Raw genomic sequence first — 27563 nt, 5'->3', positions numbered from 1 at the left:
CCAGTTGTGAGGGTACAGGTGCATGAGCCCTGTACCCCTACAGTGCCCAAGTCCTTTCCTGGGCACTGTAAGTGCAGTGCTGCCATTAAGAGTATATGGTGCTGGGGGTTTGTCATTACGAACTCCACAACACCATAATGACTACACTGAAGACTGAGAAGTTTGGTATCAAACTTCTCAGCACATTAAACCCACACTGATGCCAGTGTGAGATTTAATGTAAAATGCACAACAGAGGGCATCTTAGAGATGCCCCTGAAATCCGACCAACTACTAGTGACCTGACTGAGTGGCTGCGTAGGCTGCCACCACCAGACATGTTTCTGGACCCCTGGGTCGAGAACCTGCTGCTCTCGGCGGCCTGAACCAATGCACATCCTGGGACCAGGTGCCAAGACTCCTCGGGGTTCACGAAGGAGAAGCTTCAAAGGCATGCTGCCTTTGTGAGCCTCTCCAGACCATTTGCTGCTTTCAGCACCTGGTCCCCAATGGTTCTACCCCCCACTTTGGGCGGGAGAACCGGCAGGAAAAACAAGTGAGGAAGGGAGGTGTGCCCACCTCTGCCAGCTCCACCCCTCAGGTGGGGGAGGTGAGGTGAAGCACAACCGCGAGTCCCCACCATCTTGAGGATAGGGGAACCCAGCAAACCAGGGACAGGCTCCTGCCCCCCCCCCACAGGAGAGTGGCAGAATAGGGGGTGTACCCACCCCAGGGAAGGGACCCATTGGTCCCTGCCCTTTACCTACCTGTAACACCCCTAAATTTAGTATTTAGGGGGCACCCTGTGCCTTTTTTCCTCAGATTAGAAACCACAAGAAAAGAAGATAAGAAGAAGGACCGCAGAACTGTGCCGAGCTAACAAGAGGACGACGCCCACTGACTTGGACCCAGCCCTACAGGCCTGTCTCCCCTCGAACCTGCTCCTGCGAAATCCTGGCGTGTCCTGCAGCCAGCAACCTCACAAACCCCAGAGGACCTGCCTGCCTTCACTTCAAGGACTCTGTCTCCCGAGAACACCGGACGTGTTTACACTGCAGCTTCTGGTGCCAGTCAGAAACCGCGAATCCAGCACACTCTGCACCCGCTGACTCTGGCCCGAGCTAGAGTGAACCAACACAACGAGGAGGTCCCTCCAGTGATCCTAACCCAAGATCTGGCGACCCCTGACCTGCCTCAAGCCTCCAGACGACGCCTACAGCCTCAAACCAGATGACCCCCCTACCGCGACCAGAGTGGGTAAGAAAATCCGATGCGAAAAGGCACCCCTGCACCCGACGCCCCACGGCCTTGTGTGCCCAAACTAGCAGTGCCTAGCCAACTCACGACATCCCAACTTACCCCTCGAAGGGGTGGTCTCACCCAAAAGGTCTTCATCCCCGAGCCTGCAGCCTTTCTTCAAACCGGAGGATCTCCATAGAAAACCACAGGGCACCCGATATCGAAACAGCACTCTGCACCCGGCCGCCCCAGTGCCGCTGGGGGTGCACTTTTTGTGTCTACTTGTTTCCCTCTTTGCCCTGACCTAAACCCTGGGAGCCTGGCTCCCACAGCCGTGTGGCCTGCTAGCCAGCAGCCACCAACCGGAGACCACCTATCCTCCATAGGATAACATTTGGCCTAAACACTCTGCACCCTGCCGCCCTAGTGCTGCTGAGGGTGCAACAACAGTGCATCACTGACCCTGGGGGCCCCCTGAGTCTAACCACAGAACCTTATCTTCCACAGTTGTTTACTTACCTGCAAACCGATAACCTGTTTTTCTTCCATAGAATAACATTGACAATTTTCTTTCGAAAAAACGACTGAGTTTGGAGTTTTGAAAACTTTAAATATTCCTTAAAAATCCTAACAATAACCTAAACGCATTTTCTCAACTGTTTTCAGGAAATGTCCTAGTGCTGAATGTAGGCATCTAGCACTGAGTTAGAAAAAGTATTGTAAAAGTTACTTACTTGCAATTATTGAAAAAGCCCATTCATTCGAATGTACTATACCTGCCAAGTGTTGCAATCTGCTTCCTTAACTGTAAACCAAAACCAGTATAATTTCTACTGCTATTTTGAACTGTGTTCACACAAGTAATTTATTACTGCAAAGTATTTTTATGCTTACCTGGCCTAGAGTTCAGTTCTTGAGTGTGTGAATTCATTTTCTGACTGAGTGTGTACATCAAATGCTTAACACTGTCCTCTGATACTGCCTTACTGCTCGACCAAGCTACCACTTTAGAGAGTAAGGTTCTACGTAACTTTAACCTCTGCCTACCTCTGGGGACTCTTGGACTCTATACACACTGTAGCTCACTTTGGTGCAGTATATATAGAGCCAGTTTCTAACATGCAAAAGCTATTCTGTCCAGATCACCTTTCATCTCTGTCAAAAGTCTGAACTAGAAAGTTGAACTAGATTGTAGTCACCCAGGTGGATCAGCAGTACATGCGATGGGCAAACACCAAGCAATACCAACTCTGCCAACTACTTTATAACATTCATACCCCACCATTCATCCCTAGAGGCATCTGTTGTTATGCCCAATGATTTTCCAAAAGGCCTCTTCTCCAACTGTTTCGCTGCCCACTGTAGGAAAGAGTTACCAGCAAACCAGATCGTCAATACTGCCAACAACGGTCCGGCTACACAGTGTGCAAGAAACAAAAATAAAAGAACATAGGCAATCCCTAACAGTGTTCCTCCATCTGCCCAAATTCTTCCTGACCTTCAACAACAGACTAGGGTGCATATTCACAATAAAGCGTTGGCGCGTTGAGCGGCGCCAAATTTGGTAGGGCCACACTCCGATGTTTTCAAAACACAGTGATGCGCTGTATTATCAAGAATACGGCGCAACCCTGTGTTTCCCCAGTGCACAAAAGAGCTGCCTAGCACCAGAGTAGGCACCCTGCCGGCATGTTACATTGGTGGGTGCCTGTGCTACAGGGACAATTGTTTATGTGCAGGAAGGGACACTTTCCTGCACATAAACAATCAATAATGGCGATTTGCACCAATGCAGCACACGTGGAAAGAGCAATGGGGGTTGCAGTGGAATGCCCACAGCAACACCCATTGCACGCCTCTTTGCCGCAGAGGACTGGAGTGGAAATGGGCCTATTTACAAGGTGGCGTTACGCCACCTAAAGTGGCTTAGCATCATGATTTAAATATGGAAGATGGCGCTGCACCACTGGAACGTCAAAAGAAAGTGATGCTCCGGTGGCTCTGAGGGCCTATACATATGCCCCTCAGTCTGGTCACTTATGTAGCCACACCTGTCCTAAAGGAATGAGTTCCAAAACTCCTCCTTTCTCTACCAACATCGCCAACAACTTATGCATCACAGCAAACAGATGGAAAGCCACATGGAGGCTGGCATTTGCATGATGATAAACAAATCCTTATTGAATACCGCTCACCTCCATAAATGTGCACCAAGCGTTCACTAGAAAAAGTATTTTCTGCTTTTCTAGTTTGGCACAGATAGCACTGTGATAGCTCTATGATTAAAAACTCTGCTAGAAAAACAAACATTTGAGGTGAGCAGATTTAGAGTGTTGGTGATGTTGTGGAGTACTTAATATAAAGGAGCGATCGGAAACTACCTAGGATTCCCCAATTCTTTCTTTCTTTTTTTTCATTCACTGGACACATCCCCACCAATTCTCTTCAACATCACCCACCTGCCCCTACCTGTTTCATCTGTCTTTCACTGCTGAATTCTTTTGTTCCCCAATAATTTGGACACTCAAATTGCCCCAAAAAACAACTACATAATATGAATTTGAAAGGCCAAAGTTTAATCCCTGATGTGTGTGCAGTCTCAAAAAGCTGCAACATTTGAGGGTAGAGTGAGTCCGAATTTCTTCCTCCCTTGTGTATCCCTGCCCAGGAGCCTTCCTTTCTCCTTGTTTACCTGTCTCCCTGCTTCACTACAGTGGCGTCTGGCATCTATGGGGAGGAAAGGGAGCGCGCGCGCAAGTAACAATATTAAAAAATAAAACACTTACCAACACGACGTCCTCCACTCCGGACCTCTTCTTTCGCCTCAGTAACTGGAACTGGATGCTGCAGCTCCCTTGACCAATCATGGTACTTCTCACATGCTGTTAACCAGCATGAGAGCAGCACCCTGATTGGAGGGAGCAGCCTGTCTCGGCGCTCTACAGCGCACTGAGGCCTGCACTTACCCTCAAACCTTAAGACAGCTGGGTTGAGAGGCTTAAAGTGTTCATGTTTGGCTGGCAGTCTCAAGACTGCCGGCTACAGGGACATGCACACTTTAAACAGTGCACAGACAGCCCATCCTCCTGTCTGCTGCTGGTGCCACTCAGCAGGCCCCGCCCCGTCCTGGCGCTCTGTTTGGGATGGGCGGAATGACAAATAAAATGGTAATAAATTAGAGGGCATTTAAGTGGGGCAACGCTCCTCTCCAACAGAGGAACCACCCCTTTTATTCTTTGTACTTCTCTCTCTCTGACTTTATTTTCCCCATATATCTGTCACACTCTTCTTGTACAATTTCGTATAACTGAGTCTCCCTGTGTGTGTGTGTCCTCCATTCTCTGTCTCGCTTTCTCCGTGAAGCACAGTTCCACTTACCCGCCTTTCCATAACCCTGTGTCTCTCTGAAATCTCATTTAATACCTGCATTTAGTTACATTTTGTTGTTCCTATGGAAGTGACCTGTCGGAGACCTGCCTTGTGATTCCTCAGCTGATGTTCCAATTTTGACCATACTGAAGTGGGGGCAGGGAAGGGGCGACGGGGGCCATTTTGACTAGAACATGAGGGGGCTGCCTGCCTCAGCTGTCAGTACTGTGGGAGAAGTGAGGAAAGCTGAGCTCGCTCGTCTGTCTGCCACAGGTGCGCACTGCAGCTTTTATTAATAAGTGCATATCCTCGCATTAGTGAATAATCATTACCCCTATTAGCAATTGCCAAGAGCAGCTGGTTTTAATATATGCAAGAAAGGAGCAGAAAGCTTTCAGCCTGCTTGCCGAGATGTCGGTCCGTTTTGAATTGTAGGCTCATAAATCTCCCCTTTTCCTTTCTAAAGGGAAAGTGCAGTGCATTATGAAAATGTCAACCTCAAGAAAGAAGATAAGAAGAAATATGACCCTTGCATCCCACGCTATCACGAAGTAATAGCTTTACAGGAGGAGAAGAAGGTAAAGCAAATTCAGCTAATTCATGGTATTGAAAATACAGAGTTTGGATCAGTAGGTCACACAAAGATGGGGAAGGCAATGTGAGTGCCAGAGATCAACTTGTAAAAAAAAAAAAATGTGATGGGGTCTAAAGTTTTTCTTAGATGCCTAGGAATGATTTCCGGCTTATGCCTCTTTCTCCCACCACTCTACACTTCTTTTGTCTTTCTCTCACTCTTGCAGGCTCTTTTTTCATGCCTGCTTTCTCCCTTTGTCATTGTTTTCCTATCTTTATTTTGCTCTATCTTTCTTACATTTTTAGTTTTATCTCTCAGGCTGTGGGACAAAATCTGTTGCTGGAAAAGTCCTAGCATCCCCCCGGAAATATTGGTAAGCTCTGCCACAAATTAAGCACTGGTTAGTGCTTGGTGTGATAGGCTTGCATATGGGAGTTAGGTGGCCCCCACAGAGCAGCAAGCTAAGGGCATTCCCAAAATCCTGAATCATAGCCAGCATTTAAACCTTGAGTATAATCATTCACCACATGCCTTGGAGACTGGGAATGTGATCATAGTGGTAACCGGGGTGCTGCCATTAATGTTACATCACTGAAGTCATAGGGATTGTGAAACATCGAAGTGTCACACAAAGTAAGGGTGTGGTATGTACCCAGAAATGAATTTTGGAGCACACTGTCACAAATATATTACTAAAGGATGGTGTGATTGCTCACTGTTATGTATGGAAGTACGTTTTCCATTGAAATGGCAACAAAATTCGCACTAACATGCAGTTTTGCTGATAAAGCTTTCTAGTACAGAAACGATAGTGTGCGTAAATCTCCAAGTAATGTAACTTGATTTTATCTGATTAAAAATCTTTGTTTCCTTCACGCTTCTAAATTACAAAAAATATGTTTTATTTCTGCTTTCCTAACTGCTGATTTGTTTTGAAGTAATTGTACAGTTCATTTACAAATGCCAAATGTGTGTTTTACAGTTCATTTACAGGCATTTAAATGTTGTTGTGTGTCAGAAAAAAGCTCACATCCTTCAGCCTTTCCTTCCACACTCCCTGTACCCCAGCTAGAGTGTCAGGTTGTTCAAAATCATCTACGTTTGCCCTCAAAAAAGAAGAGTAAACACAATCTACCTGTTAAAAGAATAATCAGCAGTTTGTCCGAAGATATAACCTGACATTTGACTTCTGTCAGTTCTTGTGGCAGTTTCGGGGTAGATGACCCCTCAGACCCTCAGCACATCAAGGGACTCCATCCCCCATCCACCAGAGCGCCAGGAGGCACAGCTGCCGTGCGTTGCTCCTGAGGGTGCGGGGTCTCTCCACGAGCCCTGAAAGCACTACAGCAAGCCCGCTGTGCAGGAAACGGACTGGCCGCCCCCATGCAAAGCTCGGGCCAAAGGCAGGCCCATCCACACCCATCGAAGCCCGGAGGAGGATGGGCTGGGTCACCCCCCCTAATGTTCACTCTGATCCCCCAAAGGTACTGTTCTCTGTCAACTTCTCGAAATACTCTTCTGCCCATAGTTACTTCATGTTGCATGAGCGAACCAGTTTGTCTGACGTGCCTGCAAGCCAGTTGGCGTGCCTGATAACACCTGGTTTACGGAAAACCTCTGACTCGTTGCTATACAGCTTTATGTGCAATTATGTTATTGGCACATTGAGATCCATAAATTGGGGAAAGGAAGGCTGCCGAGGGGGTGGGGGCCTGGCAAAGAAGAAAATTAAAAAGACCCAAAAGCACGCCATAGGTAATTGTGTGCAGGACAGGATTGACAATGTGAGGAGATTCTTGCCCCCGCCCCTGATGTCCCTGCTCCTCCTTATAGCAGCTCTCCGTCTCTAGATTCTCTATCCAAGCAAAACGAATTCCCAGCATGTTCAAGAGAAACAGCAGTCAGGCCCTGGAGCCACAAACTGGGGACAAAGTAAACTTATTGTCAACACCTGTACCAGTACATCATGTACCCGCTCAACCATAACAGGTCTCGCAGGAGGATGTTTTGCCTTGTAGTAATCGCTTTGGCCCTTTGTCTAAGCTGACGAATGACCAGGTTGATGAAGGTTATCACGTGCGCCGACCTGCAGAACATGATGCTCTTCCGTTCATTCCTTCTTATCAGGCTCATTATACTGCTTTTATATTAAATTTGAAAACTGAGTTGGCGGGGTTCTAAAAACTATGGTCTCACCGCTGGCCAATTCTTTAAATAATCTTTTTGCCAATAGCAAGGAGCATGTAGTTAATGGTCAAAATAATTCATTTGCGCCCACCTATAGATCATTTGTTTCCCCTCTCAATCAAATGGTGATCCCTTCGAACTTGGGCTCCCCTCCTTACTGGGCTGTGCCCCAATTGCAAACCGTATCATCCTAGACATGTGGCTTCATGGACTCTCCATCAAAACAGGGTATTTGATACCACTCCCAACACTCAGCTTGCGGTTGCACAAGGTTGGTGCACAATTCCAGCCAGCTCCTTCCCTTGTTGCTCTTTTGGGGCTAGTCACAGACACAATTCAAGCATCCCCCTGCGCCATATTAAAACCAGACCTACCTGCCCTGCTTCCATCATGATGATCAATGTTTCCTAGCTGGTTTCCAATGCTAACCATGAAGGGGAGGAATCTTTCAAGAATAAAGTGACACACTGGATGCGTTACACATCTGAGGCTGCCGCTCACTTATTCGAGATGACGTTATTGGTGCCAAAAGGAGAGCAGCTCTTTTATGTTGCCTTTGTTGATCTAAAATCGGCCTTTTAAAAGCATTTTCTGACCTGGCAATGTCTCCACACATTTTAGCATTACTAATTCACCAACATGAGGACAATTATATGAGTGTCAGCAGGGGGGACCAAGGTAAATTGTCTGACAGGGTGCCAGTCCGCAAAGGTGTCCACCAAGGTTGCGTCCTGGCACCCACCCTGTTCTCGCTATTCATTAACGATATTGTCCATTTTTTGTCCCAGGCTGATTTGGATGCTGCCTTACTGGCACAAACTAAAACTCAGATTCTTCTCTTTGTGGATGACATCCTGCTGATCTTCAAGACCCGAGTGGGCTTCAGAAAATCCTGACTCATTTTGACAAGTATTGCCTTGCTCGTGGCCCAGAAATAAACTCTTCTAAAACTAAAGTGATGTCATTTAATCCACATAAGTCCTTTAGGGGGAGTATAGACCTGAGAGGAGCTTCCCTCAAGAAGGTCGACTCCTTTACGTATCTTGGAGTGACGTTGTCTATGGGTATGACCTGGCACCCATGTTAATAAGGCTGCTATAAAACTCAAGCAGACCTCGGGGCATTGCGTAAGGAGTATTTAACTGCATACACTAAACCTATTTCACCCGTTCTTAAAATTAATGAGGCAAAAGAATTAGCCTCTGCACTATATGGTGCAGAACTGTGGGGTTTTTCCAATCATGAATTATTAAGCAAAACTGAAAACAAATTCCTTAGAAATCTTGTCTCTCTCCCGCCCAGCACTCCACTGTATCCACTCTGTATGGACCTGGGTGTATATGGGTTGTAGGGCAAAATTTGGTTGAGCCCAATATTGTACTGGAGACATCTATTGATTCCCCATGAACTAGAACACTTTGTTGAAGGTCTCAAGGATGTTATGAAGGTTGGTCGCTTTAGTAAGGTCCCCTGGCTTCTGCATGTTAAGGAGGTACTTTACTCACTTGGTCTGCCTGTACTGTGGGAGTGCCTAGAGTCTACCAAATTACTGGCCAAGGATCTTTTGAAAAAGCACTATTAGGCATCTGTAATGGCTAATGAACTTCTCAAAGCTGACTGTTCCAAGTTAACCAATGATTTTATTGATTTCAAGCCCACTTTTGGGTTTGAGAACTTTTGGGATCAGTTGTCTATTGTATTGGACAGAAAGCTGTATTTTTAGTTTCGAGTGGGTACCTTGCTACTGAGACTGTTCACTTCCAACTGGGCCAGGGAGGAGTGTGTGTGTGTTTGGCCTGTAATTCTGCAGAGGAGACTGTCCCGTTAGTTTTTGTATGTGTCCAGCCTATGCCTCTTCCCATAGGACCTGGTTATCTCCCATATTCTGGCTGCTAGGTGTATGCGACTACTCTGCTGCCCTTTGCATTCTCAGGGCAGACCGCTGTCCCGCTGTTGCTATTTCTGTTGCCAAATTTCTAGGTGCCATGAGGGTGATTAGAAGGAATTGTTTGTATTATCTATGAGGGGTCACTTTGTTGTTTTATTCGTATGCACATGTTTTGTAAATTGCTGTTTTAATCCGTTTTTTAGGTCTTGCCTATGCAGTGCACGTGCGCTGCGTAGGAAAAGACCTATAGCCATCGATTCTGTTTGTGTCCCAAAAATGTGCACGCGTTGCATTGCCTTCAGTGGCAACACATTCACGTTTGGCGATTCACTTGTGGGAGCGGGCTTAGACACCATATGTTTGTAATTAACTTGCAAACACATGGTGCCCTTGACTCGCTCCCGCAAGGGAAACGCTTTGTGTGCTCTGGGCCGCACTCCCCTAAACCCTCCCACTTTTAGCGCGAGACACGCGCGCAAGTTTACATCACGGGTGCTTTCAGATCCCACCCGCCTCCCAACACAGCCAGGGAAAGCGCTTTTATTTATTTATCATCACGGGCGTTTTTAGACCCCTCCCGCCTCCCAAAACAGCATGGCAAAGCGCCTTTATTTATTTAATATTACTGGTGCTTTCAGACCCCTCAGCTGGTCTCATAAAGCACTCACGCAGGCGCCATGGGTGTGGGAGGAACCGCTCTGGCTTTGGACGCGCGCAGCGGGAGCTGTTTTCATTTGGCTTTGATTGATCAGACCGCTGCTCGCCCCCCTAAGGTAAAGGCTTTTGATGGACTTTAACTTTCACGGCCTCGGGCCGCGTTTGTCTTTTAGCACTTCATCGAGTGGCTTATTAAACAGTCTCCATGGTATCCAGGCCGGGGCTGTAGGATTTTGGCTAGCAACCCGTGCTGCTGTCAAGGTGAAACCGCTCTTCATTGACAGGAAAATACGTCCGGTCTGGATTTCCTCCAGTTTGATTCCATTCTGAAAGACCGCCAGTCGCCCGCCTGGATCCAAGCCTTTGGCACGTGACTATGCAGAAACGCAAAAGCATGTGATAACAGCATTAACCCAAAAACGAGGGCCGCAACGTTTAGAGTGATCAAGCTCTTCGGTTCTGTGATTGTGAACATTATTAGCTGTTTTCGCATCTTGCCAATGAGGAGCTAATAGCGCCAGGCACATACGACCATGGCACCCGCATTTGAAGCATACTGCTTTTCTGCCTCTTCTTCAGCGCATTTATGTGTGACTTTTAAACTCTCCAGATCGCACATTAAAAGTGTATACTGTTTTTACCGAATATATGTCGTTACAACGAATTCCGTTGCAACGCATGCCTTTACCACGCATGCGTTACAACGGAATGATTTTTCCTCGCATAATCTTTACCACTAATATTCCTTTACCACGCATACTTGCATGGTAATGGAATACTCTTGGTAAAGATTATAACCCTCCCCTGTACCCTTACGTGATCCCCCTTCCCCCAATACTTTTTTTAATTATCCCTTCCCGTTACCCTCAATATATATATATATGTATTTTAAATTTGTATTTCCCTTACCTCTTCACGTCGTCTCTTCGTTCTTCCTTCCTGATTTACGTTACGTCTTAAATTTGAATCGTCATTTCCTTTCTCATAAAACGACGTCGATTTCCTGTCCTTCCCTACGTTATTTTTATTTATTTATTTGGGTGGGGAGACCCCCCCCCACCCCCTTTTTTTTCTTATGTTTTACTTTTTATTTTTTGGGGGGAGACCCCCCAAGCCCCCTTTTTTTTCTAATTTTTTCCTTTAACTCGCGTCTTCAACACCTTAGACAGTAAAAAAGGACTACACTAATGACGTTAACGCAGGACGTAGCAGACGATGAAGGCGGAAGAAGACTTGCGTGGTAAAGATGTTCGTTGAAGAAGAACGTGTGGTGAAGACGTCTACGAGGTAAGTGTTTCGTGGTAAACGTTCCTCGATGTAACGCCATCGTGGTAAAGGATGTTTCCCGTTTTTACCACATACAGTAGCAACTTTAACTCCCCTCTTTGCCCTCCCCTCCCATGCCAAGAAAGAGCCCCAGTGTATTAAGTTACAAGTAAAACTGAATTCTAACAACCCTGCTACTTTTGCTCCCTAAGGTAAACATAAACCGAGCAGCATGTTTTTATAACACTCCGTTCACACGCCGCAACAATACTAATGCAGCATGCCTCCCTTTTATGCAGCCATCCATATAATAAAAAATAAAAATTACCCTTCACAATCTATAATTTCGGCAATTTAAACAAATAATTAAATGGCAAGTTTTGTTGCACTCTTTATTTAATTAGTATTTATAAAACGTGTATTTATCTGTAGCCATATTTGGGTATATAAAACATATGTAATTCTCGCAGCAGAACTCATTGTATTAACCTTAGTTGGAGAACAGGCTTATTCAACCTTTTGAAATTTAAATTACTAATGTTGTTGACCTCATAAGGATGAAAGGCTAGAGTTAAAATAACCGGATTTGAACCTGTGACCGTAAAATGAAACACAGGCCCATAATGTCGAAGCATTATTCCACTAAACCAGTACACTTTAAAGTTGAGTGTTGTAAAAATATAACAATATGCTATCTTTGTTGTCAACCGTTCCATATTTGTGAATAATTTATACAAAAAACACAATGTGAAAGTTTTACATTTTCATTATATAACACAATAGCAGTTTATATTTTTATTTTCTTTCATGTTTGCCCTTATGTGCTCCTTATTACTTATTATTATTATCACGTAGCCCTCTTCCGTGCGGATTTTGGGGCATATCAACAAGGGCTTTATCTCTGCTTTTTTGGTTTTAAAAGCCAAAAAAGCAGAGATAAAACTAGCGCCCTATCAACAACAGGGTGCTAACATGCAAATTCGCATGTTAGCACCCTTTTACTCTACGCTTCCCCTTGCATCTCTAATGAGATGCAAAGGGGGTGTTCCAGAGTAAAATAATAGGAGAAATGTCGCTAAGCGACATTTCTCCTATTATCAAGAATATCGCTAACCCTGTTAGATACAAAAAAAAGCAGCGCTAACCGCGGTTAACGCTGCTTTTTTACGTCTGGTATTTTCCTGACTTAGCCATGATATCCCATGGGAGGAGGATATCATGGCTAAGTTTGCCTGTCCCTATCAACAAGGTAACGTGAGACTATCGCTGGGTTTCCAGCGATAATCTCACGTTAGCCTGTTAGCTTGAGGATTTTTATCGCTATTGAGATAAGCGTTGCTAATAGCACGCTATCTTAGCGATAAAAATTCATGCTAGCCGGCGATAATTATCCTAGCGCTAAGTGCGCTTAGAGATAATTATCACCGGTTGTTGTTGATATGCCCCATAATTTGCATGAACAAAGGATCACGTGTGAACACAGCTGTGAGGCTGCTAGTGGGATCTGTTGTTTTTATTCTGACTTTACTTGAAACTATCCCCAGATGATTCTTTTATTTTAAAAGTGCCTGCCGTTCTAATGAATTCCATCAATGACCAGTAATTGTTTACGGTAATATGCTCACGTTTTGTTCCGTAAGTACGCAACGTTTAGAACTCTTCGGTTCTGTGATTGTGTACATTATTAGCTGTTTTCGCATCTTTACAATAAGGGCACCAGAATTTGAGGCACCCCTGCTTTGCTGCCTCTTCTTCTTCAGGGCATCTATGCGTTAATTTAAAACACCCAGGCTGCACATGTAAAGTCTATGGGTCATATTATCAAGCACGGCGTTAAAATTATCGCCGCTTTCGCAGCAGAAATCTGCCGCTAAAGCAGCGATAATGGGCTTGATAATATGCTGCAGAGAACTCCAATAGAAGCCCATGTTGACACCAGAACATGGGCTCCTATGGGAATTCTCAAGGGCATATTATCAAGCCCATTATCGCCGCTTTAGCGGCAGTTTTCTGCCGCTAAAGCAGTGATAATTTTAACGCCGTGTCTTGATAATATGCCCCTATATTGTTTATACCACATACAGTAGCAACTTTAACCTCGCCCTCCCCTCCAATAGCAAGTACAAGCCCAATATACCCACTACATTAAGTTACAAGTAAAACTTAACCCAAACAACCCTGCCACTTTGCTCTCTATGGTAAACATAAAACGAGCAGAATGCTTTAGAACACTTAAGGGCATATTATCAAGCACGGCGTTAAAATTATCGCCGCTTTAGCGGCAGAAAACAGCCGCTAAAGCGGCGATAATGGGCTTGATGATATGCCGCAGAGTATTCCAATAGAAGCCCATGTTGACACCAGAACATGGGCTTCTATGGGAATTCTCAAGGGCATATTATCAAGCCCATTATCGCCGTTTTAGCGGCAGTTTTCTGCCGGTAAAGCAGCAATAATTTTAACGCCGTTCCTTGATAACATGCCCCATAGTTTCCACGCCGCAACAATGCTAATGCAGCATGCCTCACTGTTATGCATTAGCGTTACAACAAACAAAAGATGGACGGAATGCTGACAATGCAGACATTCTCCCCCAGTCAAGAGATCTGGGTTAAATCCATCGTTCTTTTGCCCACTACGCCACCCCAGTTTAGACACGGCCATATGCAAATCAGTCTTGACCCTGTGCCTCATGGGAACAGTGCAGCCCGAACTGCCAAGCCATGTCTTCCCTGGACCGGAATCAAGCATCCTAGGACCGGTTTCTGGCTATCAGCCGTCATCAGCCAGGATAGCTTGACTCCAGTGGCGTAGTGAGCACGGGTCCCACGTCTGGGAATACCCATCCCACTTAGGGCGAAAAGCGTTACAACAAACAAAAGATGGACGGAATGCTGACAATGCAGACATTCTCCCCCAGTCAAGAGATCTGGGTTAAATCCATCGTTCTTTTGCCCACTACGCCACCCCATGGATTTAACCCAGATCTCTTGACTGGGGGAGAATGTCTGCATTGTCAGCATTCCGTCCATCATTTGTTTGTTGTAGCGCTTTTCACCCTAAGTGGGATGTGTATGCCCAGACGTGGGTCCCGTGCTCACTACGCCACTGGAGTCAAGCTATCCTGGCTGATGACGGCTGATAGCCAGAAACCGGTCCTAGGATGCTTGATTCCGGTCCAGGGAAGACATGGCTTGGCAGTTCGGGCTGGACTGTTCCCATGAGGCACAGGGTCAAGACTGATTTGCATATGGCCATGTCTGAACTGGGGTGGCGTAGTGGGCAAAAGAACGATGGATTTAACCCAGATCTCTTGACTGGGGGAGAATGTCTGCATTGTCAGCATTCCGTCCATCATTTGTTTGTTGAATCACTGTTATGCAGCCATCCTTATAATAAAGAGCAAATGTTAACCCTCCACCCAGCCGGCTACCATATTAAAAACAAGCCCAATTTACATGCTGTATTTTTTTGGGCCTTAAAACAAGTTACTGGGAAATCTTCACCGTAAAAACCATGCCGTTTCCGCTTTTTCTGGTAAACATAACCCTAGCAGCAAGCTTTTCCAACCCTCCGTTTCCACGTGACAATAATATTAGTATTGTTATCGGCCTTATAAGGATAAAATGCTCAGTTAAGATGACGGGTTTGAACCTGAGACCATGAGGTTAAACATTGACCCATATAGTCCATGCATTAGTTCACTAAGCCACTACATTTTGTTGTTGTTACTTGTAGGAAAACAATTCTAATAAGTTGTATTTGTTTTCTACAGGTTTATATTCAAACTCTCCAGACTGCACATTTAAAGTCCATACTGTTAATACCACATACACTAGCACGTTTAACCCTCCACCCAGCCGGCTACCCAATGTACATGCTGTATTTTTTTAGGCCCTAAAACAAGTTACTGGGAAAACTTCACCATAACAACCATGCTTATATCTACCTTTTAAACGCTTATTTATCTCCATAGTGTGGTAATCGTTAAAACACGATCCAAAGGAACGCAAGAGACCGAAGGATAATATTATGCATATATAAATACATATCAGGTCCCAAAAGCGAGACCGATTGCATTGCAAATGCTTGTTAATCTAGCAATTGTCCGTAATTGTTTTAACTATTTTTCTATTTATTATTGTTTTTTCTAACTTTGTTGGTACTTTTATGGTCCTGGTGGCAGAAATAAAGTTATTCGAACTGAACAGACTTCTGTCTTTGGAGCGAATATCACAAGATATCAACATTTAAAGGCGTTATTATTACTAATTCACCTTCTGAACTCCAGCATGTTTATTTTGGGGGTGCTGCAGCACCCTTTCACCCCTTCTTCCAGTGCGTATGTGTGACCTTCACCCCTACTTCCTGTGCCTATATGTGATTATGGTAGTGACGTGGACAGAGCCTACATCACAACTTCTACGGTACTCATGTCTTAAAAATGTTGAAGTTAATACAAAAAAACAAGCATTGACAACCCAGTAGGTCTACCCTTAGCAAGTTGGTGCCGTGGTTACATTCTTACTATTTTTCATCACAAGCATGTACCATAAACATTTAAAATATCCCGCCATATAAAACGTGGACACCCTATGCATGTCAAACAGATTTGCAGTTTAAAAACCATCACAGATGTGATATATTTTTTTTAAACCAAGAGTTTCAATTGGTCCATGCATTTTATTATTTGTGTAGGAGAGACGAAAAAATGACCACCTAACTAAATCACAGACCGCTAGAATATTACAGTGTCATTCACTTTATCACCACAGCTTTAAAAAGTAGATGGAAAATAAATAGCCATTTAGCACTCATAGTGCAGGCGAAACTAATAGCTTGGATTTAAATTAAGTACAAGGAGCAACATCAAGCCTTGTCACTGAAGAGAAAGGAGCTATTTTAAGGCGGGGGTTAACTGAGTACAGACTTTGTGCAGTCATTCAAAGAGAGCTGAGCCATCGGCTAAAGTGGTCTGAGTCCTTGCCACATGCTGTATGATGTGGTGAGCAGAAGTAAAATGTGAATAACAAATAAACAGACCAGTGGACAAAGTCCACTGACCAAAAGCCGCTCTTTGTGTGATTTTTGGGGAAAAGGAATGGTCTGATGCTCTCAAAGACCAGATTTTAAAATTAGTCAAATAAGATGTTTTTCAAGTGAGCCCAATATTTACCCACATAAATAATATTGATGGGAACACCTGGAGTAAGCAAAAGCTGTTTCATATCGGTATACGATTGTGTGTGGATCTATGGTTACCAGGCTTAGATATGTCCTTGGATGTTTTTGGTATTTCTGAAAACGCGTCATAAGTCTACACTGAGTAGTGTCTGGAGTGGCCAGACTTTGATGTGTACATGGGTCTTCTGGGTCACGATGAATAGTGACCAGGTTAATATTTGTACTTGGTTGTGTGTGACTCTAACGGGATTCTGAATAGTACTTAGATGTGGGATTATTGCAGTGATCCGTCGCACCGGGACCAGGTGAACAGGTTCAATGTTGTGAGGCAAAGCAAGAACTAACCAAAGAAACACACCTTCTGTGCTTGTTTCTTTGTATATACGGGGTGACCAGACTCTGATCTAGACTTGACCAAATATGGATTTGGGGTAGAGAGATTAAAATCGGTAATTGTATTGGAGTATGTAGTGGGATGACCAGGTTTGGATATGACATAATTTTAAGTGATTTTATGGTGACAAGGCTGAGATCGTCGCTGGTTTTGCCTGGTTTTGTGCTGCCCCGGTTCAAGTTTATACTTGATCATGAGTGGGGTCTCCAGGCTCTGAACTATGCATGGTTCTGTATTATTTTCGGATATAATGTGTCAGATTTGTTCTTATTCATATTACGTGTTGTTGTGTCCAAGCTTTTATTTGTAGTTTGTATGGACTTTAAATTTACCAGACTGGGGTTATTGTTTTAGTGTGGAAGTGGTGTGACGTGACTCAGAGCTGGATTTTTTTTGTGGGGGCGATGGCGACCAGATTAAAATCTGTACTTTATTGTGTGTGAGTTTATTATGGTAAGTCTCTGATTTGTTTTGGAATGTGAGTGCATATATGGTCAGCCATGTCTGGTCTGTACTTGAGTCAGTGTGGGCCCATGGAGGCTAGTTTCCTATCTGTGCTGGTTTTTTATGGGTTCTGAGTAATCATTGCCAAATATGTGCTAGATTATCTGAGAGTTTCAGTTTGTGGGGACAGGACTCAGATCTGTTATCTGTCCTTTGTGGCTTTAAGGCTTCCTCACAAAGATTTTTAATAGATTTATGTGTATAGAGTGACAAAACCCTGACCAGCCCTTTGTTCTGTATAACTTTGGGATAACAAAACTCAGGTATGCACCCGGTTCTGTGATTAATGGTAAGCCTTTGATCTGTAGTTGTGTATGATTTTAGGATGGCCAGTGGGTTTATGGTGGGGAGCTTCACATCTGTTCTTGATTTTGGTGGGTGTTTGACAATCTACATGAAATCTCCCCGCTTCAAGTGTCCATGCAAGCGGGTGTCGCGATTGAAGGATGTTATATTGGGACCCACCCTTCCCCAAAAGGACTCTCAATCAATCAATCAAGCCATTTATAAAGCGCACTACTCACCCGGAGGGTCTCAAGGCGCTGGGGGGGGTGGGTGCCGCTACTGCTCGAACAGCCAGGTCTTGAGCTTCTTCCTGAAGGAGAGGTGGTCTTGGGTCAGGCGCAGGTCGGTCGGGAGGGAGTTCCAGGACTTGGCGGCCAGGTAGGAGAAGGACCTTCCTCCTGTTGTCGTTCTTTGGATGCGGGGTACGGCGGCGAGGGCGTGGCTGGCTGATCGGAGATGGCGTTTGGGAGCGTAGAAGTTGAGGCGGTTGTTGAGGTAGGTCGGGCCTTGGTCGTGTAGGGCTTTGTGTGCGTGGGTGAGGAGGCGGAAGGTGATTCTCTTGTTGACGGGGAGCCAGTGCAGGTCTCTCAGGTGTCCGGAGATGTGGCTGCTTCGGGGGATGTCGAGGATGAGTCTGGCTGAGGCGTTCTGTATCCGCTGGAGTCTCTTCTGGAGCTTGGCGGTGGTTCCGGCGTAGAGGGCGTTGCCGTAGTCCAGTCGGCTGGTGACAAGGGCCTGGGTGACCGTCTTCCTGGTCTCGGTGGGGATCCACCGGAAGATCTTCCCTAGCATGCGCAGGATGTTGAAACAGGACGAGGAGACGGCGTTGACTTGTCTGGTCATGGAGAGGGAGGAGTCCAGGATGAAGCCCAGGTTTCGTGCGTGGTCTGTCGGTTTGGGTGCGGTGCCCAGGGCGGGGGGCCACCAGGAGTCATCCCAGGTGGAGGACGAGGAGCCCAGGATGAGGACTTCCGTCTTGTCTGAGTTCAGTTTCAGGCGGCTGGTCATCATCCACTCGGCTACGTCTTTCATCCCTTCGTGGAGGTTGGCTTTGGTGGTGGCGGGGTCGTTGGTCAGGGAGAGGATCAGCTGGGTGTTGTCGGCGTAGGAGATGATGTTGAGGTTGTGTTGGCGTGCGATGGCCGCAAGGGGGCTCATGTAGACGTTGAAGAGGGTGGGGCTGAGTGAGGATCCTTGGGGGACGCCGCAGATGACTTCGGTGGCCTCTGACTTGTACGGTGGTAGGCGGACTCTCTGTGTCCTTCCGTCAAGGAAGGAGATGATCCATTCCAGTGCCTTCTCCTGGATTCCGACGTTGCTGAGGCGCTGCACTAGGGTGCGGTGGCAGACAGTGTCGAATGCCGCGGAGAGGTCTAGGAGGATGAGGGCCGCTGTTTCTCCGTTGTCCAGCAGGGCTCGGATGTCATCGGTGGCAGCGATGAGGGCGGTCTCGGTGCTGTGGTTGGCTCGGAAGCCAGACTGTGAAGGGTCGAGGGATCCATTCGTCTCGAGGAAGGCGGCCAGCTGCTTGTTGACGGTCTTCTCGATGACTTTGGCTGGAAACGGGAGGAGCGAGATGGGGCGGTAATTCTTGAGTTCGGTGGGATCCGCTGTTGGTTTCTTTAGTAGTGCGCTGAGTTCGGCGTGCTTCCAGCTCTCAGGGAAGGTGGCGGTGTCGAAGGAGGTGTTGATGATGTCTCGCAGGTGGGGTGCGATGACAGCGTCGGCCTTGTTGAATACGTGGTGAGGGCAGGGGTCGGTCAGAGATCCGGAGTGGATAGAGTTCATCGTGTGGATGGTGTCTTCTGTGTTGATCGGGGTCCAGGCGCTGAGGGTGGTGGTGGGGGGCGTTGGTGCGGTCGTGGGGGGCGTTGTTTGTGGGGTGAAGCTGTTGTGTATGTCAGCGATCTTGTTGTGGAAGTAGGAGGCGAGGGAGTTGCAGAGGTCTTGCGATGGGGTGATGTCGTTGTTTCCGGCGTTGGGGTTGGAGAGCTCTTTCACGATGTTGAAGAGTTCCTTGCAGTTGTGTGCGTTGTTGTCCAGCCGGTCCTTGAATGCAGTTTTCTTGGTGGCGTGGATTAGTTGATGGTGCTTCCGGGTGGCGAGCTTGAGGGTGGTCATGTTGTCCGGTGTTGGCTCCCTTCTCCAGGCTTTCTCGAGGGCTCGGCAGTTCTTTTTGGAGCTCTTGAGTTCGTCGGTGAACCATGGGGCCTTCTTGCTGCCGGGTCTGTTGGGCAGGGTCCTCAGTGGGGCGAGTTCGTCCGCGCAGGTGCTGATCCACTTCGTGAGGTTGTCGGCGGCCTGGCTAGGGTTTGCTGAGCTGGCTGGAGGGTGCTGTCTCAGGGAGGCGGCGAGCTGGTCGGCTGAGATCTTGTTCCAGCTTCTACGAGCCTCTTGTTGCTGGTGGTGGTGGATCGTGGTTCTTCTGAAGGTGAAGTGGACGCAGCTGTGGTCCGTCCAGTGGAGTCCAGTGGCGTGGCTGAAGGCGATGTCTTTGCTGGATGAGAAGATGGCGTCGAGTGTGTGTCCGGCGAGGTGGGTGGGGGTGGACACCAGCTGCTTGAGTCCGAGGTTGGCGAGGTTGTCAAGCAGGGTGGTGGTGTTGCGGTCGTTGTTGTTCTCCAGGTGGAAGTTGATGTCCCCCAGGAGGATGTAGTCAGCGGAGGGGAGGGCGTGCGGGCTGATGAAGTCGGCGATGTCTTCGCTGAAAGTTGTGCGTGGTCCCGGGGGTCGGTAGATCAGGGTGCCTCTGAGGGTGGTCTTGGGGTCGGTGTGGATCTGGAAGTGTAGGTGTTCAGCGGTTGTCAGGGTGTCGTCAGTGTTGGTCGTGATGCGGATGGTGTTCTTGTGGACGATGGCGATGCCTCCTCCAGTCTGGTTGTTGCGGTCTCTCCGGGTGATCTTGTATCCCTCTGGGATGGCGATGGCGATGTCGGGCGCTGAGGAGTCGTTCATCCAGGTTTCCGTGAGGAAGGCAACGTCTGGAGATGTGGTGTCGAGGAGGTTCCAGAGTTCGATGGCGTGTCTGTGGACGGAGCGGGTGTTGAGCAGGATGCACTTGAGGTGGTTGCTGCTGGTGTTCGGCTTGGCGGGTGCAGGTACGGGGCAGGTCCGGATGCAGGTGAACTTGCAGGCGAGGCAGCTGAAGGGTCCGTGGGTGTGTCTCGGGGTGGCTTGGTGGCATCCCGGGGTTCGGCCGGTGTTGAGTGCATTGAGGGTGGCGGCGGCGTACGTCCGGCGGGTGGGGTGGGGTCCTCTGGGGCCAGGGGTTCGGGCGCTGGGCGCGGGCCAGGCACGGACGGGCGCAGACGGGCTTACCTTTGGCGCACCTTCGGCGCACAATCGGCGCGCCCGCTGCGCGTGCACGCTGCGCGTTGGCCACTCTGCCATATGAGGAGAGTGGGGGGGCGGAGCGAGGGAGGGGCAGCTGGGAGGGGGAGCGGGGTGGCGAATGGGGAGTGCGTGCGAGGGGAGGGGGCGGGGCCGCAGGGGGGCAGTGGCGGGGAGGTGGCGGGAAACGCGGCCGGGGCTGGGCGAAGGGGGGGGGAGCCCAGGGGCTGGGAAAACGGCAGGAACGATCGGCGGCGAAGCAAGCAGGTGGCAGGGGGCACAGACAGGAGATCCGCAAGCCAAGCGGAACCGGCGAACAGGGCACGGCCGAGGGCGCAGGGCCCAGCACAGGGCAGAGGTGGCACCAGGGGACGGGCTCACTCGCGGGGAGTGTGCTCGGGGGGTGACCTGTCCGGGGACAGAGGTCACTGCACCTGGCTGGCAGCGACGGCCTTAAGTAGTCTCGTGGGAGGGAGGGGCAGCTGGGAGGGGGAGCGGGGTGGCGAATGGGGAGTGTGTGCGAGGGGAGGGGGCGGGGCCACAGGGGGGCAGCGGCGGGGAGGTGGCGGGAAACGCGGCCGGGGCTGGGCGAGGGGGGGGAGCCCAGGGGCTGGGAAAACGGCGGGAACGATCGGCGGCAAAGCAAGCAGGTGGCAGGGGGCACAGACAGGAGATCCGCAAGCCAAGCGGAACCGGCGGTCAGGGCACAGCCGAGGGCGCAGGGCCCAGCACAGGGCAGAGGTGGCACCAGGGGACGGGCTCACTCGCGGGGAGTGTGCTCGGGGGGTGACCTGTCCGGGGACAGAGGTCACTGCACCTGGCTGGCAGCGACGGCCTTAAGTAGTCTCGTGGGAGGGAGGGGCAGCTGGGAGGGGGAGCGGGGTGGCGAATGGGGAGTGCGTGCGAGGGGAGGGGGCGGGGCCGCAGGGGGGCAGCGGCGGGGAGGTGGCGGGAAACGCGGCTGGGGCTGGGCGAGGGGGGGGAGCCCAGGGGCTGGGAAAACGGCGGGAACGATCGGCGGCGAAGCAAGCAGGTGGCAGGGGGCACAGACAGGAGATCCGCAAGCCAAGCGGAACCGGCGGTCAGGGCACGGCCGAGGGCGCAGGGCCCAGCACAGGGCAGAGGTGGCACCAGGGGACGGGCTCACTCACGGGGAGTGTGCTCGGGGGGTGACCTGTCCGGGGACAGAGGTCACTGCACCTGGCTGGCAGCGACGGCCTTAAGTAGTCTCGTGGGAGGGAGGGGCAGCTGGGAGGGGGAGCGGGGTGGCGAATGGGGAGTGCGTGCGAGGGGAGGGGGCGGGGCCGCAGGGGGGCAGCGGCGGGGAGGTGGCGGGAAACGCGGCCGGGGCTGGGCGAGGGGGGGGGAGCCCAGGGGCTGGGAAAATGGCGGGAACGATCGGCGGCGAAGCAAGCAGGTGGCAGGGGGCACAGACAGGAGATCCGCAAGCCAAGCGGAACCGGCGGTCAGGGCACGGCCGAGGGCGCAAGGCCCAGCACAGGGCAGAGGTGGCACCAGGGGACGGGCTCACTCGCGGGGAGTGTGCTGGGGGGTGACCTGTCCGGGGACAGAGGTCACTCTAGCTTCCCCTACCCCACAACATACACACTCTTCCACAACATGAGTGGTCTGAACTGAAGAAAGGTGGTGGGCAGCTTCTACAAAGCTATGTAGTAAATAAATACGTAGACAAACATATGCTCCACCACAGCTATTAGTACACATGTTTTTTGCCGGTCAAAAAGGCGCTCTTGTTGATAAGGATAGTCTAAAAAAAATCTCAACGTTGCTACACGTTCAGGTGTGCAAGATGGTATACATCAGCTCTGTAGGTTTCTCCATTGCGTTTGCCTAAATGCAGCAGTTGTAGCAAAATCATCCTGTCAGATAGTCATTATGGTTCAGCAACCAGATATGTTAATGGCAGCAATATATGCATCCTTCTGCTGCTTGTGAGTGCCTGCTTACGTGTTCCCTTTTGATTGAGTCTGGTTTTAGGTCTTAATCAGCTTTGCTAAAATGCAACCTAACTTTATGAAATTCCACTAGCAGGATGGACTTCCATCATTACTCTTGCGCGTACAATCCTAGTGTTTCCTGTAGCTTGCGAAGCATACTGTAAACTCATATTCTAGACCCAACAAACTGGGAAGAACCAACCACTGAAAAGATACACTGGCTTGGAAATACGAAGAGCAAGATAAGTAGCACCCATTTTAGATGGAAAACATTTCAAGTGACCTGTGCCAGTCCATACGCAATATTCTGTTTTACCTACTCAACATTTTTAAGCTGTCTGTTAGGAAAATAGTGCCATTCAAAAGCAGAAATTTCGCTTTTGGATTAGTTAATTACATCCGGTTCCACCAGAGTTAGAGTTAAAGAAACTGCAGACATGTGTTTGTTTCCGACTGAAACATCTAAAATGTCTCTTTCCTTTCCGTTCCTTTTATGAATTGAGTGGTGGCTATCAATATCTTTGCATTTGCATGATTTACAATATGGTCAGAATTTCTGCATCCAGAATTCTGTTCTCTGGTTCACCTATGTTTTTTGCTATAGTTCTGTTGGCAAAAGCACTTTAAGCTCAAAATATGGTGTGTGATTCATCAGGCCTTCCATAATGAAAGTCCCCTCTTCTTCAGGAAAATATGTTAGCAATAGCCTGGAAGCTGTGTTTGCTGAACCTCCAAACTGAGGCATCAAACACTTGGAAGAGATAGCATTTCAGACACGGAGACATATTCGTCTGACTATTACGGTGTCAGTAACTGATCGGTGGCGGTTGCATGTCAGAACCACGCAGGCATTTTACCACACCTGCCTTAACAATGTGGTCCGAACCACAAATGCATCTTTATGATGCATTCCTTTACAGCGCAAGTCATTACAACGAGGGAAAGTGCTGGACTTTGGAATAGTATAATTTACTATTCCAACTCCAGCCCGCGCAACAGTAGGGGAAGTGTTAGCCTTAAAGTCCAACATCAGTCCAAGAATGCTTTTTTTAAGGCAGGTCGTTGTAGCGACTTGCGTTTTAAAGGAATGCGTTGTAAAGACGCATTTGTGGTTTGGACCTCGTTGTTAAGGCACAGCATGGTTCGATCCGCGATTTAAATCTGTTTCCCACTGGTGGCATATAACTGCAATTGCTCCAAATCACTGATACACTGCATTCCAAATCCCACATAGTAGGGTAACCTGTTTCACATCCTCTCATAATTGACATTCGGAGTGGCCTGCAAAAGCCCTCTTGTGATTTGGAACAACGTTTATGACTCGCAAAATGATTTTTGTGCAAGGTATGAAGTTGGTGTGGGGCGGCTCCTCCGCTAAGGCGGAGGAGCATCGCCCCACTACTCTTAGAGCAGGAAAAATAAAATGATAATAACCTGGTTATTATCATTTTATTTTTCGCAGGTTCGGGCAGGCCTGGAAGCACAGGGGGAGGAGTGGTTTGCACACTCCAAGTGTGCATGACTGCTTGGCCGGCCTTCTTCAAAAGAACAATTGATGGACAGAATGCAGCACAATGTCATACATTCACCCCAGTACAGAGATCTGGGCCTAAATCCATCGTTTTTTTGCTCACCATGCCAGTTTGGACCTAGCCATATGCAAATCAGTCTTGACTCTGCACCCAATGGGAACAGTCCAGCCCGAACTGCCAAGCCAGGTCCTCCCTGGATTGGAAAAAAGCATCCTAGGACCGGTTTCTTGGCATGTTCCCCACCAGGCTGTATTACACAGCCTGTTGGGGAACATGCACAGCCCCCCAGTCCCCATCTGAGTGCCAATACATAGCGCCCAGACCAATCACAATGCTGCAATGCAGCGCTGTGATTGGCTATGGGGGGCATGGGTGCTTCCTGATTCCGGGACGGAGAAGGGGAGGAAAGATGTGGAAAGGGTAAGTGGTCATTATTTTTTTTTTTTGTTTGTCCCCCTCTACACCCTGATTCTCTGCCAGCCGCTACTGGCCACAACCCCTTTGATATAGTGAGCTGCAGGCTTTGCGAATACAAAATACATTTGTACATCTGACGCTTGCCTCCAAAGTTCTTGGAAAGTGAGGAAGTTAATTTGAAATTTCAAAAGAAACTTAAAACTTTACTCTTCTCTCATATCGCGCGGAGTCCTTAATAGTAGCAGTAGCGTTGCATGACTGTTTCCCATTCTCTCCAGAAAGCCATAGGAGCTTTGCTTGTACGTTTGCTTGATAAACCAAGTTAACACATATCATATGGTATGTTTGAGGGTCACAATACATCTTGCTGTCCGTGTCTCATATACATACTGTGCCACTTGTCTGCATTCCCACTGTGACAGGGTCACAAGGATGTTATCCACATGGCACTGTCAGGAAGGACTGAGGGGCACTGGGGGTTTTGTGTGAGAGTGCCATTACTGCGACAGTAGGGGGTGCTGTAAGTTGTTTTATCAGAACCAGACAGCCATGCCTTCTTTGTGGAATGCTCCTGCAGTATCAGCAGATCATTCAGACATTGAGGAGTGTCAAAGCACTCCCTCTAGACCTCGTGATGTTTCTTATTACTTGCCAGTCAAACTGCTGCTAGTTTCCCACTGTAGCCCAATCCTGTGAAATGAAACACATAAACAAATAAAACCAATTCATTTTGTGAATGGACATTTATGAACACATAACGACTGTTAATACACTAATATTAATATACATGTACATGCACTCCAAAAAACCCAATATGATGCAAAATAAAACAGAAAAAAACATTAGAACTCTAAAGGAGAATTTACCGGTTCCAGAGGTTGAAATAATAAACACATGTGGAACAAGTTAGTATTGACAGAGCAAGAGGAATGAAAACATGCTAGGGAACATAACTGACAGCAGTGTTGTACAGAAGGAAACACTTTGAATGAGACAGGCCCAATGAAAGGTTAGGTAATGTGCGGCAGAGGCAGCCATGGAGAATGTTTGTATCCACCCTGGGCCCTGTATGAACCGTGCCCTAGGAGATCCAGCACGTATTCTGCCAGTGTGGTTCAATGTACCATTGGCAAAAGTGGGCAACTAGGGGTTGGCACACTTACACGCCTCTTCCAAATGAGTCCAGTGGCATGTGGCAGTGAGTTTAGGATTCCACACCACATCCATGAACATAACACTTTACATGAAGTAGACATAAACTTAGCTAATATTCTATAGAATGAGCTGAGAGAGTAACATTGTTTTTTTTTTAACCCCTTGCATGCTTCTGACGGAACCACTCCGTCATGAGCCACGGGCGCCGTGTGCTCATGACGGAGTGGTTCCGTCATGCTGCGGCCGTTGGCGGCCGCTCCGCACACGCAGCGCTGATTCCCCGCCTGTGCGGGCGATTAGCGCAAGTGGGTGGAGTCATGATGGAACCTCGCTGTCATGAGCACAGCTCGCCCGTGACTCATGACGGCGTGGTTCTGTCATGAGCATAGCGGCGCTGCAAACCCCCCAAACCCCCCCAGCGCTGCGGCGGAATTCGCACCGCATCGAAGGGGTTAATAAAGCAATCTAATGTCCCATCCCAATGTTATGATATTGAATAGAGTTTGTAAGTGAATGCTGTTTGGATAATTACTATGTAACATGCAGGGCTGTCTGTACAGCATTGGGAGAAGAGCAAACAGCCTGAAAGTAGCCCCTGGTTCCTTTTTGCAGCATGTCCGGAACTTGAGAAATCATTGTTCAAAAGAAGGAAGATGCTTTGGGAAAATAATACATGGAACTGTGGTTTCTTCCTCACCCTGATTGTGAAGTGGGGTAGAATGTGGCGATGCACAGTGGAACGTGGATGGTGAGAGATGTGGAAAGTAGCAAGGATGAAGTGAGAAGGCTGCAGAAGCACTAGAGGAGGAGAATGCTCTTAGGTGGTTGTGACGTAAATCCCCTAACGTCTGACTCCATTTTGAGTAGGCCCAACTCGATCTTAGATAATGGAAGTCTCCATTTTCTCAATTTTAAATAATGGGAGTCGCCAACTGTGAATGTGTCCAGGCATTCTTCTAATGACACAGATATAACACCTGCTATGACATCTGTCTGGGACAGATGTCTGTTTATCACCATGTCAAGGTCAAATAAGAACAAATACAGACATATAGCCAAAATAGTAGTCTGAAGTGATGTCCTTTCACCTTATATGATCATAAGGAAACATCTAGGATACACACGTTGATACACATAATCTATGTTAGACATTTCTAAACTCATGTCGGAAATTCCAATTTCTGATAAGATTTAGTATTTATGGGCTGCCACTTGACAGCCGGTGAGGTCTTTTACCCGGATTATTGCAAGAGATTCTACCAGAGGGCCTCAACTACTTCCAGTGCACTTCAAAGATGCTACATCTCACCTGATGTACTAAAGATGAGTTCCAGCGGAAAGCCGCTACCGCAGCACCTGTTTGCCCTCCGCAGAGAACACTTCCTTTAAGCGTCTGCTGATAATGACAGCTCGTGCTGTCAACAAGATATGCAGTGCATCTCTTCTCACTAAGAAACTCTAGACCTCAAGTTGCTCTACTTTCCATGAAGTAGGTTTTAGGCTGTTAGGTTTTAAATTAAATTTTAACTATGTTTGAAATGTTCATTTTATTCTTGCTGCTCACAACATGCCTTCTTGCTGCTTTTTATGGTATCCTGTGTAGTTATTATAGATGTACGGAGGAACAGATTAATCCTGTTATGTT

General features: G+C 47.9%; 1 protein-coding gene across 1 annotated transcript in view; it reads left to right on the top strand.

Moving 5' to 3' along the window:
• STPG2 (sperm tail PG-rich repeat containing 2) overlaps nucleotides 1-27563 on the top strand; it is a 2141360-nt gene that overhangs the window by 335028 nt on the left and 1778769 nt on the right. Inside the window, exon 6 of the mRNA XM_085641159.1 lies at nucleotides 5054-5165. Within this exon, the coding sequence (XP_085497285.1) occupies nucleotides 5054-5165 (112 nt within the window). The remainder of the gene's footprint in view (nucleotides 1-5053; nucleotides 5166-27563) is intronic.

This window comes from Triturus cristatus, chromosome 2_2, assembly GCF_964204655.1.
Source record: "Triturus cristatus chromosome 2_2, aTriCri1.1, whole genome shotgun sequence".
NCBI lineage: Eukaryota > Metazoa > Chordata > Amphibia > Caudata > Salamandridae > Triturus > Triturus cristatus.
Note: the sequence above shows the minus strand (reverse complement) of the source record. Positions and strands in the feature narration are given on the sequence as shown.